This window comes from Nothoprocta perdicaria, unplaced genomic scaffold, assembly GCF_003342845.1.
Source record: "Nothoprocta perdicaria isolate Ctin4 unplaced genomic scaffold, notPer1 scaffold_3, whole genome shotgun sequence".
Taxonomy (NCBI): Eukaryota; Metazoa; Chordata; class Aves; order Tinamiformes; family Tinamidae; genus Nothoprocta; species Nothoprocta perdicaria.
The window spans coordinates 8300303-8318738 of NW_020455532.1; the positions used below are offsets into that span (position 1 = coordinate 8300303).

At 38.3% G+C, this 18436-nt stretch overlaps 1 protein-coding gene across 2 annotated transcripts; it reads left to right on the forward strand.

The window, feature by feature from the left end:
* Positions 1–47: 47 nt before the first annotated feature.
* Positions 48–16678, forward strand: RAB22A (RAB22A, member RAS oncogene family). 2 transcript variants are annotated; one of them, XM_026041915.1, is made up of 8 exons: positions 48–154; positions 1804–1883; positions 3973–4054; positions 6594–6665; positions 6758–6864; positions 7777–7886; positions 9248–9378; positions 14695–16678. In XM_026041915.1, exons 1-7 carry the CDS (start codon positions 119–121, stop codon positions 9343–9345), a joined length of 585 nt encoding a protein of 194 aa, XP_025897700.1. In that variant the 5' UTR covers positions 48–118; the 3' UTR covers positions 9346–9378; positions 14695–16678. The 2 variants fall into 2 exon arrangements, with proteins under 2 accessions (XP_025897700.1, XP_025897699.1); XM_026041914.1 differs by lacking the exon at positions 14695–16678 and having other exon boundaries at positions 9248–14036.
* Positions 16679–18436: the final 1758 nt, after the last annotated feature.

An 18436-nucleotide genomic window follows, 5' to 3' on the forward strand; every position in this document is an offset into this window, starting at 1 on the left:
AGCGGGGCCGCCGCGCCCGGGCTGCCTGCGCGCCCGCGGCCTCTGGCGCCCGCGCCGGGCTATGGTTTTTCCGCGCCGCGCCTGACGCTTTCGCTGAGGGCGGCAGCCTCTCCCGGCCATGGCTCTGAGGGAGCTGAAAGTTTGTCTGCTGGGGGTGAGTGCGGCGCGGGCGGGAGGGGGCGGCGGGCCCGCGGCGTCGCCCTAAAGCGGCCGCCGGCGCCGGCAGCTCCGCCGAGCGCGGCCCGGCCCCGGCCCGGCGCGAGCGGCCTCCCCGCGCGGCCGGCGGCCTCCGCGGCCGCCCCCATGTGTGGGGAGAACCCCCGTCCGGTGTGGGGGGAACCTGGGGCGCCCCTGGGCGCTTCCGTATCTCATTTCTGAGGCCCCGGGTTCCCTGGAGGGTTGGGGACCCTCTCCTGCCCCACCCGGTTTGCCTTCAGAGGCTTTAACAGCGTCTGGATCAGCCTCTAAAAGCGCGCTAGAGGCAGCAGGTAGGGGGAAAGAAAAGCAGGCTTTGAGCACAACAAAGTGGGTTCAAAAATCCAGAGGGCAAAAATGTGCCCTGGCTTGATTTGAGCTGGTAACTTTGGGGAGCCTCTCTTTGGTCTGACTCTTGCTCYGTCTCTATCTAAACCCTGCATTTTTTAGAGCATGACGAGCAGGGTTGTTTCCCGTCGCTCTTCCTGGGGCGGGTGGAAATGACAGGTTCCTGTGCCCCCTAATGATGGGGAAGTATTTGGAGAACCAGCACCTTGAAAAGCTGCTCCGTGACGCCAGAGCCGGGGGCTGCGTCTGCATGCCTTCCTATGGGGCTCGTGCTGCTCACTGGGAACTAGAAACTATAAATCACAGAATTGGAATAATGCCTTTCTGTGTAGCTTTTTCTTGAGAAGGAAATAACTTGAAAACGTAAACAGGAGCATACCTGAACTTACTGCACTGCTGGCCTTTCGAAAGGGGCAGGGAAACCCATGAAATGAAACAGAGCTTCACATCCAGTGCAGCATTTGGCAATTCTTTTTCTTTAAAGCTACTAACAAATTTGGAGATGTAAAGTGAAAAGTTGTTCTTCAGCTATGTTAACTAAATTGCCATTTAAAAATCTRGGTGCTACGAGGAATCGTTTCAGTGCTGATGGTATATATGGTATTTCGCTCTTAAGTCTGCCTTCTGTCTCTTACTTTTTTACCCCCGAGTTGGTGGTACCTGTATGTATATGACTTGGCATTAGATTTCTTTGGAACTGTTAGAAATCTTACATTTTTACACTCCTTTTTTGCCTCTGCCATTTGTTCCTCCGAAGAGCTGTGTTTGACACATGCTTCAGGTGTGTTACAGGAAAAACTTCAGGCCTTTCATTAAGCAGGGTGGGACAGCATTAATCAGAATAGAAAATGAATGTGTCATGCTTGCACAATTTAAGACAGTCAATTGGCTTTTAGAAATGAAGTACCATCTTCAGTTACTGTTTATTTTACTGAGCATGGTAGAAGGTCTTTCCCTACTCAAGCAGCTTTTGTTCAATACAGCTCAGAGCTTTGCAAAAAAAGCACTTGAATAATTCTTATGAAGTATGAGCATAGTCATTTAAAAACTTCCTTAAAACATTTTTGTTTAATTTCTCAGACCTTTGTTTTTTTCCCCATATTCATCTAAATGAATTGACATATTTATAACTTCTCTGGGATTATCTATAGGAACATGTTACCTGTGTGGAGCGTAACACAAGATTTGATGACAAAAAGAATTTTCATTAGTAGTTTATAGTAACTACCATCTCTTTCAACTGTTACTGTTTTTTCTTAGGACACTGGTGTGGGCAAATCAAGCATTGTGTGGAGATTTGTAGAAGACAGCTTTGATCCCAACATCAATCCAACAATAGGGTAAGAAACAGACTAAAGTAAACTTGAATTATTTTTATTACTCACTCCAAACTATATGAACATATATTTGTTCCTCCTGATGAAAACACATGAGGTTTCTCAGTATGTGAAAGCAAAATGTGATAATGAAGACACCACAGTCTTAGCATGTGAGAAACCTTAGGAAACCTAGGAATATATTCTGTGCTTCTGCAGCTTCCATTTTTATGTGTAAGATCTTGACCCATTTTTGTCTTGCTAATTTTAGCCAACAAATTCCTATTAGGACTCCAGGGCTATGAATAAATTCACTGTATATCTTTTTGTTAGGGGAACAGTGTGCTTTTCTCATGCACTCTTTAGTTTCAGAGTCTAATTATTGTGATATTACTATTCTCTTTATATGCAAATTCAAAAAGGAGGGAGTAGAAATCTTGGTTTTCAAAGGTAGCTAATAAGGTAATTTAGGTTATGATTCTCTTGGTTAATTTTAACATTTGTATCTGTAGGTAACGTACATTCTCTTGAATAACTAAAGAAATTGTTAATGCAATCAGTCTCATATCTAAGGATATGTGAAAGATGTGCCTGAGAGAGGCAATATTCAATTTTAAAATGTATTGAATGGGTGAAGAGCAGCCCTTTGCTGTCCTCCTTGTTTGCTGCAGGTCTTAAGGTTGCTTTGCACAGAAAGTGGCAGTGCTTTACTCAGGGGAGAGCAAGACTTCATGTCACACTGAGAGCTTGGTATCAAAGTAACTTCCTGTCTCAGGTGCTTTTTGACTGAAGAGATCCTGCKGATAAAGATCAGCTATGTCTCATCCTTTCCTCTTGAAAATGTGATGTTCTTGACATGTCTGCCCCCATCTCTCCCTCTCTTTTTGAATTTGTGGTATACATGCTGCTATTGAGTTGCAAGATATCCTGTAGGAATTATTCTTTTATCTTTCCTCTTAAAAGGTAGACTTTAGGGTAGACTTCTGGATCCTTCTGTCATGAAGGGTTAAACATGCCAAGTTACCAACAGATTAGTAGCTAAGGGAGTTCTCTTGTGAAGAAACCCAAAACTGGTGCTGAGGATGGTCTTTGCTTTGCTACTAAGTAGAGGGGCAGGCTGTTCTGAACATAGTTTAGGTTGTGTAGAAAGTTGCAACTGCTCACAGTAATGCTGACTGCAAGCGGAATTTCATGTTCAGGTGGACACTGTTGGAAGATCCAGTTGTATTTCTTATGTGTTGTTACATGCATTGAAGGAAGAGAGCTTGAAGGCATTCTAGAGCTGCTTATAAAGATGCTTTAAGATGCTGCAAATGTTCTTATTTCTGACCAGGATGTGTATCTAAAGGTAGATGCTTCCCCAGTCTTTCACTATATCACTGAAAAGAAGCTTTGAATGAGCATAAAAATACTTCCAGGTTTATCTTGTTCAAATAATTACAGTGATTATTTTCCCGGAACAATTCAAACCTAGTTACATTTTCTTTGGCATAAAGAGGGTTTTTTTATTTATTTATTTTTGTAGAATTGTTCCCCTTATTTTAAATACAGATAGCTGTTTTGTAACCCTGAAATTTCGGGGTGGGGGTACAGGCTGGAGCCTAGGAAAGTTATTGTTTATTTTTGTGTCCTTTTAAGACCTACAAAATTAGATAGGAATATTCCTTGCTTTATTCCCAGAGTGAAATTATCAGTGTTTATCTGAATACTAGTACAGAGATACAGAAAAAGCTGATACAAGGGGAAAGGCTTTTTATGTGATCTTTCCTTCAAAATGTCTCCTGTTTACATTTAGATGAATTGCTGTGGTTATTCCATTTAGGAAGAAAGGTGCGAAGAAGAGTGACCACCTGTTGTTTTGTAAACATACAATCTTTATTTTCATCAAAAGTTAAGGAAGAATAAATGCTGTGAATTAGCGTTTTTGTACCTTCTCATCTTATAGTTTAATTTCATCCTCCAAATAGAACCCTTTGCCTCATTAATTTTGGTCTCTTCGTATGAAAATCTTAATTTTATTTGTAGGAAAGCATTTCACCTTTTTAAAGAATAAACCTTACTAAAAGTTTATGATAACAATACTCTACCAAGACATTTATATTTTTTTTTCCAGAGCCTCATTTATGACCAAAACTGTACAGTATCAAAATGAGTTGCATAAATTCCTAATTTGGGATACAGCTGGACAGGAACGGGTAAGTTGAATCAATTACTCTGTAAAATAATTTTAGTTATTACATACATAATAATGCTAGAAGCTATATCAAGAAACCTATTTTGAATAATAGTCTTTCTTTTTTCTCCCATAATTGGGATTAGAAGTCTGCAATATACACAGTTCTGAGTGGAGACAACAAACGCTTTCAAGGAATTAACTAATGAAATCACAATTAATTAGTCTCATGATTTTAAACTAAAATTTAAAAGGAAAGTTTCTCTTGCTAACTTTCTTGCTTATGACTACTAGCAACACTGAAGGAAAACATGTTTTRTCAACTGCTTGTCGTATTCTTGAGGTTCAAGTTCTTGACTGTTAATTATTGGTTACTCTTGGTTACTTTATTCAGAATGCGAGTTAACTATGACAAAAACAGATGCCCGAGCTGTGTTTGTGAAGAATCATTTGAATCGTGTTGGGTTGTGACTTTAGGGCACAAACTGGCAAGTGGAGGTATACTATTTTCAGGACTATTTTGAGAAATAATGTGCCTCTCTTACTGTTGTAGAGCACAAGCTTAAGAAAACACCTTTCAAGAACTTGTTTATGCCTGTTCAGTCACTTGATCTTTCAGAGTCCGGGACTTACTAGCTTTATAGCAGTAGTTATGGCTCTAGTGTCACTTGAATATATCTGTATCGCGTTTTTAGAGCTCTAGATTTTGCATGACGCATTTCCTCTCAGCAGCGCCATATAAAGCCAGTTGTCTGGGATGTGTCCTGTAGCACGMAAGCTGTCACAAGTACCACAATCCTTCCGTTACCAGAGGTCAGTCAGCACTTGCCCATCGCTCAGCACTAGTCACAGTTGATCTCTGTACCTGTCTCGTGCTGAAATCTATGGCAAAGTATTCTGGATTTGGAGCCCTTCCCAAAATTCATTGGCGGATGTGTGGCATCTGTAGTTATCTGGAATACCAAAAATACTCAATTTTTTTTCAGCACAAATTTTTCTCTGCACTGCTGTGATAGGTCATGCACAAAAACTCCAACTTCTAGTTTTATTTTCAGTAGCCTTTGCTGTTTCACACTTAAAAAGCTCATCAGCAAATAATTCTATGTTATACTGGGCAGTCTTCTGTCATTTCAAACAGCTTTAGAAGTACCTGGCTAGCTTTACTCCAAAGGTGGAATGCACTAATTCACATGGATATGGTATTCTCCACATACAGCTGCCTTATTTGTTCTATCATTTCTTTTTCACCGACTAAAGGTCTTGGAAAACTTTTTAGTGATTCGAATTTTGGCTTTCTTACCGAACAACTCACAGAGTTTGTCAGAATAATTACAGTGCATCTTGTTACAAATCTTGTTGAAACACAAATCAAAGGCTGGAGGGCAAAAGAGAGCAAAAAGGAAAATTCACCGTTTCTTGGAACATCTGTTTTGTTAATGTATTTTATCTGCTGGCTGTTCTCGGATGGAAAAATGTATCTAAGTGTTAGCAGGCAGGAAATGAGAGTAATACAAAATCATCAAGTGGAAATTGTTTTTTTTTTTCCTCCCTCCCAATGCAAATAGCTAAATAATCAAAAAGACAGATTCCAACCAATCCAAGTGRTGGTTTTTCAAATATGTTTTCCTTTACATTTTAGTATGTAGAGGAAGAACAGAGATTATGCCCCAACATGAACTGAATGTCTGCCCGTGTTTCCCTTTCCCCATTATTGGATATATTTTATGTTCTGCACTTAGTGTTCAAAATCTTGTTTTCAAAACAGAATTTGAGAGCCAAATGTAAAAGGTCTGGAATTCTGCTTTATAGTAAGATTCTTACGATTAATAGCACTGCTCTCAGCTGAACTGTATTAGGCAAAAGGAAATCATGTTTTATTAGAACCAAACAAGTCTTTATGAAAATTTAAGTTCTATTCATGAATTTTAACCTCAGTAGTAAGATGCATGAAAGGTCTAAATCACATATGCTTACATCAAATAAGGACATGCACTTGCTTTGTGCCTCCAATGAAATTTTTGATTGCTACGTTAGTTGCCTGGACCTTTTTAAATTAGKAGAATATCACACTGAATTTCTAAGAACATTTGATTAATATCTCTGATTTTAGTTTTCCTAGATTTCTGCGAAGATAGATGCCTGCTTCATACACTGTATGCTTGCTGCTAATCAAATATACCTGCTGTAGATTCAAATCTGAAGATCATAGTAACTTTAAGGCTTTGAATATTCAATGAGTTCCTTAAAACTTTTAATTGCAGCGCGTCACATAAATAGGTTTTTGTTTTGAGCACGATTCTAAATCTTGAGTTTTGAGAAAAACTCAAAATCCCTAAAACTGATAGTTTTAGGTAGAAGAAACCAGCATATCTAACATGTAAATTGTAAATTAGCATCACCCATTTTTCAGTTTGCATACCCTATTGGACAGCCTCTCTGTAATGGTAAATAAAAGCCTTCCATCATTGTGAACTTTAAAGCTAGTTTTGTTTAATATTAATAAGTGACTCATGGAAGCCAGTGAAAGGGCAGAATCCTAATGAACAATTTCTTTCTTCCAGTTCCGTGCTTTAGCCCCAATGTACTACAGAGGATCAGCTGCAGCCATTATAGTTTATGACATCACGAAAGAGGTACAAAAATGGGTTTTGACCCAGCACTAAACATTGTGCTTCACGTGTCTGCTGGACAAGGCCTTATTCCTTCTGCTTTTTTTCCCCACCAGGAAACTTTCTCCACATTAAAGAACTGGGTGAAAGAACTTCGACAACATGGACCCCCAAACATTGTTGTAGCTATTGCAGGAAATAAGTGTGACCTTAATGACGTAAGGTAAATAATTGTTGACAATTCCATGCAGGTTTCACTTCGGAAGATAAGCTTATAGTGCTAAATGTTGTTAGATTTCAGAAGGAGCAGGTATTTGTCAAATATTGAAAGGTATGAAGAGGCATGTATCTTGAAGTGAATTACTCTAAAATTACCTGGAAGACAAATCTAAGATGTGCAATATTAAGTCCCTTTTTCTTCAGTGAAATGCGTAGTTGTGTCTTTGCTTTTGCGTGTCTTGATAACTTAAGTCTCATATTACTGAAAGCAGCATAGTCTAGAAATGCTATATAATGTGATGTAGGGTGTATGTCACTGTTCTAACCTGTTGGCCTCTCTTAAATGTACCATTTGTTATCAACTTCCCTRTCTGGAGGGGCCAAATATTTTTTTTCACTTCATGTCTGTTGTGTGTGCAGGCTGAATACGTTTATATTTTCATATTGCTGTAAAGTACATGGTATTAATGTGTTATATTGCAAGATACTGGATTCTGGAAGTAGCTTTAGGAAACTCACGGTATTAGATTAAGAGTGGAAGTAAGTCTTGGGTATCTTTCAACAGATTTAACTCACTGCTTGTGAGTATGAGGAATAAAGTAACTCTTTAATGACTGATTGCAGATGGCTAGCATTCAGGAAACAAACTTTGCTGTAATGTTTTCAGATGGATTAAGGCCTTGTTTAGTTTGTTATGATTGTGTTTTAATGATGCCGCTTCCTGCGGGTGGGGAGAGAGCCCAGCAATAATGTCATAGAATAAAGGATGAGCCTCAACCTAAGGATGAGGGAGCAGTGTGATGCCAAACAGGTAATACAGAATTGCCATTTAATGAACCACTTAAGGCTAGTTATCCCTTAACRCTTGGACAATGTTTTATTTGGTATTAATGTTTTCTTCTTTATGTTTTCTCAGAGAAGTCATGGAAAAAGATGCTAAAGACTATGCAGATTCTATCCATGCAATATTTGTAGAGACAAGTGCGAAAAATGCAATAAACATTAATGAACTCTTTATAGAAATTAGTAAGTATTCAAGCAGTGGATRTGTTTTCTACATGTTTTCTATTGAAAGAATTGTGAGCAGAAATGTTCTTACTATGTTTTTTGTGCTGTCTAGGTAAGAATATTATCAGCAGTTATGAATTCAAAATTGTAAARTTGACTCTCTCTTTCCCCCCCGCATCTTATGACCTCTAAACATTTCTGTAAGGAATTTCAAGCCCCAGGTATTGCCACTATAGAAATAGCAAGAAGGGCACTGATGGCACAAGCCAGTGTCATCTTACTATATCTGTTATTGACTGTTTCAATTAGTACTTCCAAGGTTACAGAAGGGTAAGAAAAGGGAATTGGGGAAGATTCAAACCTTATACATGTGAGAAAAAGAATTTAATTCTCACTCACRGTGTTCGGACTTGGTTTAGGACAAGGCATTTTTCAAGAGCCTAATTCAAAAAAACTGCAAGGTTATTCTCTGGGAAATGTAGGTTGGGGTGTTTTTTGTCTATTTTTTCCAACTAGGTTTTGGGTTGTCATTTTTATTTCCTTTTTTTTTTCTCAATTAAATCACAAATCTTTTCCCCCTCATTCATAGAGATGGGGGGRAAAAAATCTTGTTCTAAGTGAATGAAAAGCAGGCAGTATTCCAAAGACTATTCCATACAATATTGCAGGGTATGTTTTAAGGAGCAGTACCAATATGCAGATATGTCAACAGGATTCTAAAAACAAGAAAAATAGTAACTCGTGTGTGTGTGTGTATATACATATGCACTCTATCTGTTTAACTTTGAATAGCTCTGCATATGTTTGACTGAAAAGAAAAATAGGCTCCTTGTGAACAGGTGAATTTGTTGAAGCTGATGTTAAAAAGTATATGCTGTAGTTTAGCTTCTTAATTTATGGATTTAACAGTTACTCTAAGCAACTCTAAATTGATTCTGATTCAACTGTAAAAAATCACTTAGAGCCTTCTGTTCTTTTCTGAAAGGAATAGTCAACCTGAGCCTGAGCAGAAAGCCAAAGCAGCTCCTTAAAGGTCTGTATCAACCCTCGTGAAAGGGGTTGCTGTGAAAATACAGAATGAGATTACCACTCAGAAGAGATTCTAGGTGATAGTGTCCTGTGGAGTCTGTTTGGGGGCTTCTGTGGTTTAGGTCTCCTGAATCCAGATGAATTTATGCTCAGGTTCAAGATCAGCTTGAAAACTCCCTTAGAAATGTTAAAGACATGGCACAGACTGTTAGCAGTCATTCTTTTGTTATGCAGGAATGTCGTTAATTATGTAATTTATCAAATACAAAATTTTGTATGCAAAACATATTGAATGCCTATAATTTTCCATGCAAATGCATCCTATAAATGTTTTTTCTACCTCCTCACAGGTCGTAGAATTCCATCAACTGACACCAACCCCCCACTTAGTGGTAAGGGCTTCAAGCTTAGAAGACAGCCATCGGTGACAAAGCGCAGCTGCTGTTGACTGATTCCTTAGAAAATCAGACTTGTTTATACAGTAGGTGGTCTTGGAAGTTAATAGTTCACGTTGGGTTTATATTATCAGTCTTAGATCTTTATCTGCTGGTGTTCTTACACCCAAGGTCCCACAAAAAATGGACCAGTTCATCTGACATCTGTATGCTCGCAGAAGAGACTGCAATCATAATGTCAGCCTGTTTACTTACAAAATGTGTAGTAGTATCTCTTGTATTCAAAGGGAATCCATCATCACTTTTTTGGCCTTGCTTGAAAGGAGGGTGACTGTATGGATGGTAGAACTGAAGTGTTTAATAGTTTTGTAATCAAGATTTTATGTTTTTTGTATAAAGGGAAATGAGCACTTTTGTCGGACTTGGGGGTGGGAGGAATCTGTTGAAATTTGAGTCAGTCAGATGGTATTTCTTCCTTTTCTTCAGTGAGCCTTATTTTAAATGTAATTGTAGCTAATCCAAAGTATAACAGGACAGTTGGCTTGAGGTGGCTACAAAATAAGGAACTGAAGACAGATAATGAGCAAATCAGTCCATCCAGTCCCCAAATCCCATTTGCACTTTTTATTTAAAGATATTAGGTGGGGCAGAGGGAACACAATAGCTTTTAAACCGAAAAGCAACAGCTTTTAAACCATGGACAATCTTTTTTTTTTTTTTTTCACATGCTGACTAATCACTTTAAGGCAAACTGATACGCTTACAGGCATCTTTCTGTTTTTACAAGCTTTTTTCAATAGTAAGATGTTGCTAGAAGATACCCTAGCTGTAGTTCTGGCTAAGTTAAGTGGTTACTGACTAAAAACAGATGCTGTCAATAACTTTGGTAAGGTTTAAAACGTTTGGGGGAAAGCTTTTAACTGCTTGGCCTGTGTAAAATGTTCATATTATATTTATGAGACCAATGTTTAAAATATAAATCACGTAAAAACAGTGAAATAATGCAGTTATTCCTTCCTTCCATTCCACACCCATGGATAAACTCCTGAGGATCACCTATTTTTTTTTTCCCTTGGCTATTATTAGGTCTTGCCTCTGTCAGTGACTTCACTAAGAGGCAGGCTGAAATTCCTTCTGTAGATCATATCTGAAAGGCCTAAAAGAGGCTCCCGTTAGTGCAGTGCGTGAGGTCTGTGTTCATCATTCATTCGTGGTGCGCCCAGTCCTTCCTCGTTTGGGTGAAAAGTTGCCAAGAGGAACTAAACTGAAGTCATATGGTAATGTAGATCATTACCTGTTGATTCCTGGGCTTTTTCATCTGTGAGAAACTTTTTTAGCAACTCAGCTTTTAGTTTATATTGTCCTGCTTTTTAGCACACTTTCAATTAACTTACTGATTGACCATGCCCTGTTTTATTTATTTATTTTTTCMTACCAGTACTAGTGAGGAATTTCATGCTTTCAAAGAAAGAGTTTACTAAACTCAAGTATATATAAAAAAAGTCCTTTCTTGCCTTTAGTATGAAAATGAACTTGTGTTGATGATCCTTATTCTGTGCAGTTTGGCTTTCATCTCGAATACTTTTTCTAAAGAAAGCGTCAAAGAATGAAAGAATTTCTACTTCATACTAGTTTGTATTATTCAAAATTCTTGTAGAGCTGTTCAGAGCTGTTCTGGAGAAAAACAGTTAAACCATTGTGGTGAGAGATTTTGAATAGATCAGCGCATTTTAATTGAATTTGGTGGCTGTCTTTTTCATCATGCCCTTTATTTGCAGCTACATAGTCAAATATGCCCTGTCTTTGCCACAGTTGTACAGGCATTGCAGATACAGAATGCCCAAGAAGTAGATTTGCATCAAACAAAGGCTGTTTGAAGCTCCCCTGAAAACAAAAGCATCTCATAGTAGAGACAGGTTTCTGTTCAAGGTTCAGCCTGTTCATATTAATTATGAAGAGAAATTTTTGGTACATTTACAAAATATATAATGGAATTACACTTAATAAATCAAATAAGCTTGTTTTGGGACCTATCATTTTTAATTTAAAAAATGCAAATTAGCAACTGCATGCGTAATATCCATAATTATTTGAGCACCTTGCATAGCAGCAGTCATTAAAAATTCCAATTTCCTTGAAAAATCCTACTTTTTCTTCCTAGCATTTTTTTTTTAATGCWTGGTCATGTACCTACTACACTAGTTTAAAAACCATTTTTGATTCCAGCTTAAAGGACATCTCGGGTATTGTACACTTGAGACACTTCTGTGTTACACAGCAGAATTTCTTTCAAAACGACGTAAGATAATTCTGGAGCGGTGACTTGTGTGTGCTTGACAGCACCAGATTATACCATGATCACTTCATAGTCCTGGGTCATTGCTACACATCTCTCACTCCTTTGTACCTTCCAACTTGCTTCGTTTTGTTGGGCAAGTTTATCACTAGATTCTGTAGTTACAGTTGGTTCTTTACCACTACTAAGACTTTGCTGCCACTTACTTTCAGTCGTTGCATTCTGTTGTGTTTTTCTCCACCAAGCCACCCTTGATTTTTAGCTCTGTGTCAGAATTCTATTCTGCACCCAAAAACTCAGTCCATTAGTCTCTTAACTATGCTACAAAAATGCTGTGTTTAATGGTTTGTTAGTAATAGATCTGGAGATTTTCTTGAACTTGGAAGTATTGTAGTAAGAGAAGGAAAGACTGGTATTGGAAATATTTTTCATGTAGATTAGTAGAATTGGAAATTACAAACTCTGTCTCTGAATTATCATTTTCTACTACCATGGGTTATAAGTGATGTTTAAATCTGCTTTCCAGTAAGAGAATAATTGGTTTAATGGCACTCAACCTTTATTGACCTGAGAAGAAACTTTTGATGTTAAGCTAGACTTACAGCTAGGCAAGTATTGAGATCCTGGTCTCTTAGCAAATGACGAAATGGTTGAGGTTGGACGGGAGCTCTGGAGATCTCGTCCACCCAACAGCGCAGCCAGGGTCACCTAGAGCAGGTTGYCCAGGATAGAGGCTGGACAGCTTGGAATTTCTGCAAGGGAGGCGACTCCATGTTCAATCTGGGCAACCTGTTTTAGTGCTTGTTTAATTTTTTTTTTCCTAAACTCTCCTAATTTTTTTGGATTATACACTAGAAATACATTTTACAAATGCTAAAAAGGTAGCATTGTGTCTGGGTAATGTGGCCATTTTCTTACATAACTAAATAGTGACTTATTTTGTTATGAATTTGGAGGGAATGTCTGCATTGTTCATACCCATTAGCACTTCTTTTCATTAACTGCAGCATTTTAAGATAACGTGGCAATGAGTGCTGTTTCAAATTGTCCAAACTAGTGTTTAACAAATAATTGAGGCTTTTAAGAACATGTCTATCTWAAATAGTACACTGTTGATGCAGGAGGTTTTTTTCCAGACAAGATAATGGTTTATTGATTAGTTGGCCATAACTGAAGGCTGAAATGCAGACTTCCCTGGGTGCAACGTGCATGTTGTTCAGAGTTCCATTTTTGTTGGAGAAAAGGATTTCTTCTGGGTTAATTAATTCTATATTAATTAGGCCGTACACTTATACATTGCAGTAGGACTGCTGGAATTGATCATATTTTGTCCCAAAATAGCTTCTGTATTAGGAGATTGATTAGCCCTTGAGTATTAAGAGTGCTGATTATCCACTATTACAGCTACTCTTTAGGAACATCTTTCTCCTGAGAAGCTGTTGAAAAAGCTCAGGGCTTAAATTTTATTCCAGTATATCCTTTCTTGCTTAATAAATAGTCCATTCTAGAGACTAGGTTTTTGTATATTCTTAAAGGGAATTAATTGCTGCAAATCCTCTTAGAAAGGAAAAATGTCAGATACTATAGTGGTAACAAAGTAGACTTTGTTTTATTGCTCCAGAGCATATTTATAACTGACAAAATAGGACTATTTCAGCTTGTAAACAAGACTGACGTGCTCCCACAGAAGTTACAGATTTGTCCACAGACATCATTTAACAAATATTTAGTTCTTTGGCTTTGGAGTTACTTAAGCATGCCCTCCAAGGTTTGGAGGGTATTTTCATCTGACCTTCTAAATTACAGGAGTATTAGCTGACTTGTCAGGTTCTTGATTTGCCTTGTATGTAGCTTTGTAGTATATTTTATATACATRCTGAAAATTGAAATACTAAATGTCTAAATAGGTAAGATCTGTAAGCTTGAATTTAACAAAAGGCAGAAACATTTAGTGGCCAAATTAATGAAAACCACCGTAGGTGCTTTGAAAACTTCTGGGAGAATTTGAACAGCTTTGCTGTTGCCAAGAAGGTTGCGACTTATATTATTAAATCAATGCTGAAAGACACAATCAAATCAAGATTTTAATCCCCACTGACATCAGTGAACTCCTTTAAGAGCAGTCAGTTAGTAGAATGGAAGGGCACTGAAGGCAGATTTGAATCTGTTCATGAAAGACGGGCATATGTAATAGCATAATGTTATCACTCAGCTCAAGAAAGAATATTTACATGTTTAGGAGAAGAGTAACAGGAAAAGACACATGCGCTGCTTGCTGTTCTGAAGTCTAACACTTTAACTTAGATGAGAGGTGTGGAATTCATTAGGAGTTGTCTTCCTTCATAGGTGGTTAAAGATTCATTTTAATGTAGAAAAAAAAAAAACCACATTGATTGTCTTGCACGATTAAATATTGGCCTCCACAAGAATTTTATGTTGATCCTAAACTGTTCCTTTAACATTTTGCTTTGCCTTAACATTGGAAGCATTTCCAGTGATGTTTGAACGATTTCCCTCCTTGTGAAACTGCTCTCAGTGTTGATGAAGGATGGGATGGTCTATTTGTGGTGTGCTGTGTCAGCAATCTGCAAAGACTATCTTGGGACCTGCTGATTTACAGGACAGAAGGTGTCCGGCTGCATGGCTGGCCACCCTGCACCAGCCTCCCTTAGGACAAGCAGTAACTAAAGAGGGGACGAGGAGCAAATGTAGGGGTCAGATATGGGAAAAATCTGAGTTATTCCCTGATTTAAACCTCTATCCTGCCTAATCATTCTCTTTAAAAAACAAATGCCTTCGGGTATCTCTTGAACACCTGAAACAGCTAGGAAGAGGGTCATTTGCTCATGGTGATGAGGATAAACTTTCTTTTCTTTTTTTTTTTTTTTTTTTTTTGCAGATTTTTAGAGCAGAGTGAGAGTTAATTCCCTATACCATGAGAATTGTGTGCCTGAAATCACATTATTAAAAGATCGGTACAGAATTCTCAGAACAGATGCACTTATGTTCAGATCATCCCTAGTAATGTTAGGCAACAGATGATTGATGTATAGAAATAAGATGTTGGGCTTTGTTTTTAAAAACAATGTTGGTTGCTCCCTTTCAGAGGACTGTCTTGTCATATGGCTCCAGCCTACAAGAAGAAACAAGCTTGAAACTACATCTTTGTTTCTCATATATGAATTTGGGTGCTAAAATGTATTTCTTTATGTATTTTTAAGCCTTCTGAGAACTATGCCTGTTTACAAAAGAAAAAAAAAATCCCTCTTGCTCCTCTGGAGGCCTTGGCGATTTGAATGTGAGCTCTTTCTTCRTCAGTCAGAATAGAAAGGGCTTGATTTAGTGACGCTTGTTTAAACTTTCCAAACTTTATCCATAAAGGGTCACAGATAAATCTTTCAAGGGGTATAAGAATTTTTTTTGAACTCCAAACTTCATTTCTGAGATAACAAGCCAATTCTAGAGTCAGCTTTACCCCAGCCCACCCCTGAATTTCTAACATAGTATTGTCAGAGTAGACATCCTGCATACAGCTTTTGAAAAATACTTGTTGCTAAGTTGCTAAGAGTTATTTGGTGCCACCTGCTTTACGTAGGAAATCGAAGGAGTGGGCAGAAATTCTCCCCCTAAAATTTGGTAGAATCTCTGCTGAACTTGCTCTCATTCTAGAATAGCTTTATTTAAAAAAAAAAAAAAAAAAAAAAAAAAAAAAAAAAAAAAAAAAGTGGTCTTTTCCATCACATCATCCTGCCAGTTGGGGTTTTTAAAGTCTCAAATAAATTCATTGTTAGTTTTTAAGTGAAAAGCCAGTTACCTTGGTAAGGTTATTCTTGTCCTTTGAGAAGGTTGGATTTTTCTTTATTTCATTCCTGTTAATACTTTTGTGTATGTGCTGCTGATGAACAAGCTTAACTGATGCTTCTTTTCTGGTGTTAAAGAATACAGACCACTTTGTCCTGTCTTTCTTTTCAGTTTTGCTTAGGAGTAGTATTGCCTCCAGTTGTTGTACTTAGATATACTGTAAATCTTGACCTCACCGTGGATTCACTGCTACTTTCTTGCCTCAGTTTTTACTCATGTTAAACTATCTAGTTCCTATTATTAAACATAWTATATTTTCTTTAAAATCTATTACGCTTTCTTGACATTTTGTACTTCGGGTTTTTTTTATGGGATTTAGCCAAGAAAAGATGGAAAATGACTTTTTCTTTCTCAGAGATTCTAGAAGTATCTGCCACGGTAGCAGATATTTGCAAACAAAATGGGAATTTCTTTTAACAGACTCATGAAGCTGTTGTGAAAACATAGCTGCTGAATTGCATACCGCCAGTGTATGATACCAGATAACCAAGGCTCTGTTAACCTCAACTAGGCTTCCCTTTTTTTTCCTCTCTGTTTTGGACTTCCTATGTCTTCATAGAATGTAACCAGCATTGCAACACTATGAACTCTTGTGAGATAGCTGTAGAAATGTGATCCATTTCTGTTCAAGACASTTCTTGGCAATCTCTCTTCCCTTCCCTCTCTTCTCCCTGTTCTCCCTCCACCCAAAGTAAAATGAAGAAGGGGAAAAAAAAATCATACTGAAGGCTTCTAAACAAGCAAATGAAGCATTTGCATTTTCAGGGCACACAAATAACCTGATAAGCATAGAGCTCTTGCAAGGTAATAAATATTTCCTGTAAAATTAAGTGGGGACGTTAACCTCTGCATCAGCCATTCTTGCCCCTCTCAAGAATGTTCTGCCTTTCCGTTATAGCATTAGGTTAACCTGCTACAAGGGTTAAAAGGTCTGTGCCTTCTTATTATAGTACCTATTATTAAAACAAACTTAAGCCGCTCCAAGTTACAGAGCACTTGCAGCACTGTAAACTGCACAATTTTACAACCCTTGCTTCACTGCATGAAATGTAGTCGGATTACTAGTGATGAGTTAGTGTAGTGATGAACTCCTAAGTTTATGAATGTTTTGAGACCTTTTTTTAGTCTTCGCTTGGGCTGGTCCCAAGAGCGTGTACAGGTTTGTCTGTATTGTTGGTTTGTAGATGCTAATGAAACCAGACTTTTGTTCTCTCCTTTTTGTTTKTATTGTTACGCTCCCATACAGTGCGTAGAATGCCAATAAAGAATTGGGCATAATATAAGCAGCCTTTTCAGCTTAAGTATTCATAATAAACTTTTATAACATGCTAAAACATTACCAGTCTGATGTATTGTGCAAAAAGAAACAAAGGTGTAAACATTTTATTAATAAAAAGCTTTGTTTATAAATGTGCTGGTTTTATTTAAAAGTGGTTCCCAAATTCTCAACATCTTCAAAAACAGTCTGTGAAAGTAATGGTTAGAGAAGAGGAATCTTAAGCAGTACAAAGGCAGAAATGAATCTGAGTGATAATTCAAATAGCTCTTTYCCAAGAGCACTGACTACTGGGCATTGAGAATCTTGAGCTTTTTCCTCCTTTGTGTAAACACAAAGACAAACTTGTGCAAAAAGGGAATGGGAAAAAATAGCAGAGAGAATGCAGCTTTAGTCCAGCGCTTCCTTTCATGGCAGCGTGATGTCTGAGSAACTACAGGCCACACGCAGGCCTGTCAAGTACTGCGAGGCCTGACAAATCCTACTGGCGCAAGTTATTTATTACATGCCTTTTTTGCCTAGACTTGGATCAAAAGGGAAGTTCCGGACTGTTTAGACAGGGTTCTGTTAGTCAAAACTGTAAAGAGATCTTAATTTGTGTGTGATGTTTTGGGGTTTTGTCTTTCTGGGGAGAGCGTCTTTCTCCCTTCCTAGTACTTGGTCAGCTTTTATTTTTAATTTAGTGATTGTGTGCAGTACAAAAGTTCAGATATGGCTAGTATAGCCTGAGGTGCTTCAAGACTTGTAGTTTCCTTTYCTTAGGAGTCAAACATTTAGTCAATAGCAGCCTTCAAAAGAAATGTAAATAAGCAAAAATAACCCATTTCTGATACTGCTGTTTCACCGGATAAGAAATTGTACCTAAGCTCTATTTCTGTGCCTTTCTACTAAGCACCTGGCTGCAGTTTACGTGCAGAAAAGGGCACTGATATCTTTTTACCACAGAGCTGGAAAGTTTACTTTAAATGTATTGTTCAGTGTCTGTTGTTTTTAAAAAGTCTCTTAGACACGTATAAACTGCTTTGAAGAGGCTCGGCTGTGTGGTGGGAGGCGTATGAACGTGTTTACGAGGGTGCAGGGGAAGGGTAAACRCACGGAATGTGCTAGAATAGGAACAACACACATACCTGTGTTTGCCTGTGGTAGCCAGATAACGAAACACAACCCACCACGTTGACACGTAGTGCAAGCCAAGGGTGTTTCAGAGGACTCAAGTCTGGTAGCACTTAGCAGAGGGAAATGTCCTTTAAACTTGTGCTAATACAAAGTCTCAGGAGCAGGTCGCAGCCTCCCTGTAGTGCCCATCCCTGATATTTTCTCCTGTTTATCAAAACTGCACCCGGGTGACAAGATGTCCTGTTGTGCCCTGTTGTGCCAAAGAGTTGCTGAAGTGAGGGTGGTTTCTAGYAATCGATAAGGCTGGAGCGTTGCAGGTGGCCTTGGGGCACGCCCATGTCAATAAGGTGATGTTCCCAACAGTAAATACCACCTGTTATTTAATTAGCAATGTAGTTTGTAAAGTTGCTGTTGGGCTTTAAATTTTCAGCTTTGCGTAAACACTGTGTTTAGTTCCACAAGACCTTTTGCCTGGRTGAAGATGTAGCGGAGCCCTCCAAACTGAAGCACCGAAGTCAAAGCAGCCAGTGTGCAAAGATGACACAACTCTGCAAACCCTTTAACATGTGGATCACCAAATGCTTTGGGGTGTGCT

Excerpts from the sequence above, each read along its gene's own strand:
- RAB22A (XM_026041915.1), top strand. The coding sequence starts at position 119 with ATGGCTCTGAGGGAGCTGAAAGTTTGTCTGCTGGGG. Across the intron at positions 1,884-3,972 it reads AACATCAATCCAACAATAGG|AGCCTCATTTATGACCAAAA; the intron begins GTAAGAAACAGA and ends TTTTTTTTCCAG. Across the intron at positions 7,887-9,247 it reads TGAACTCTTTATAGAAATTA|GTCGTAGAATTCCATCAACT; the intron begins GTAAGTATTCAA and ends ACCTCCTCACAG.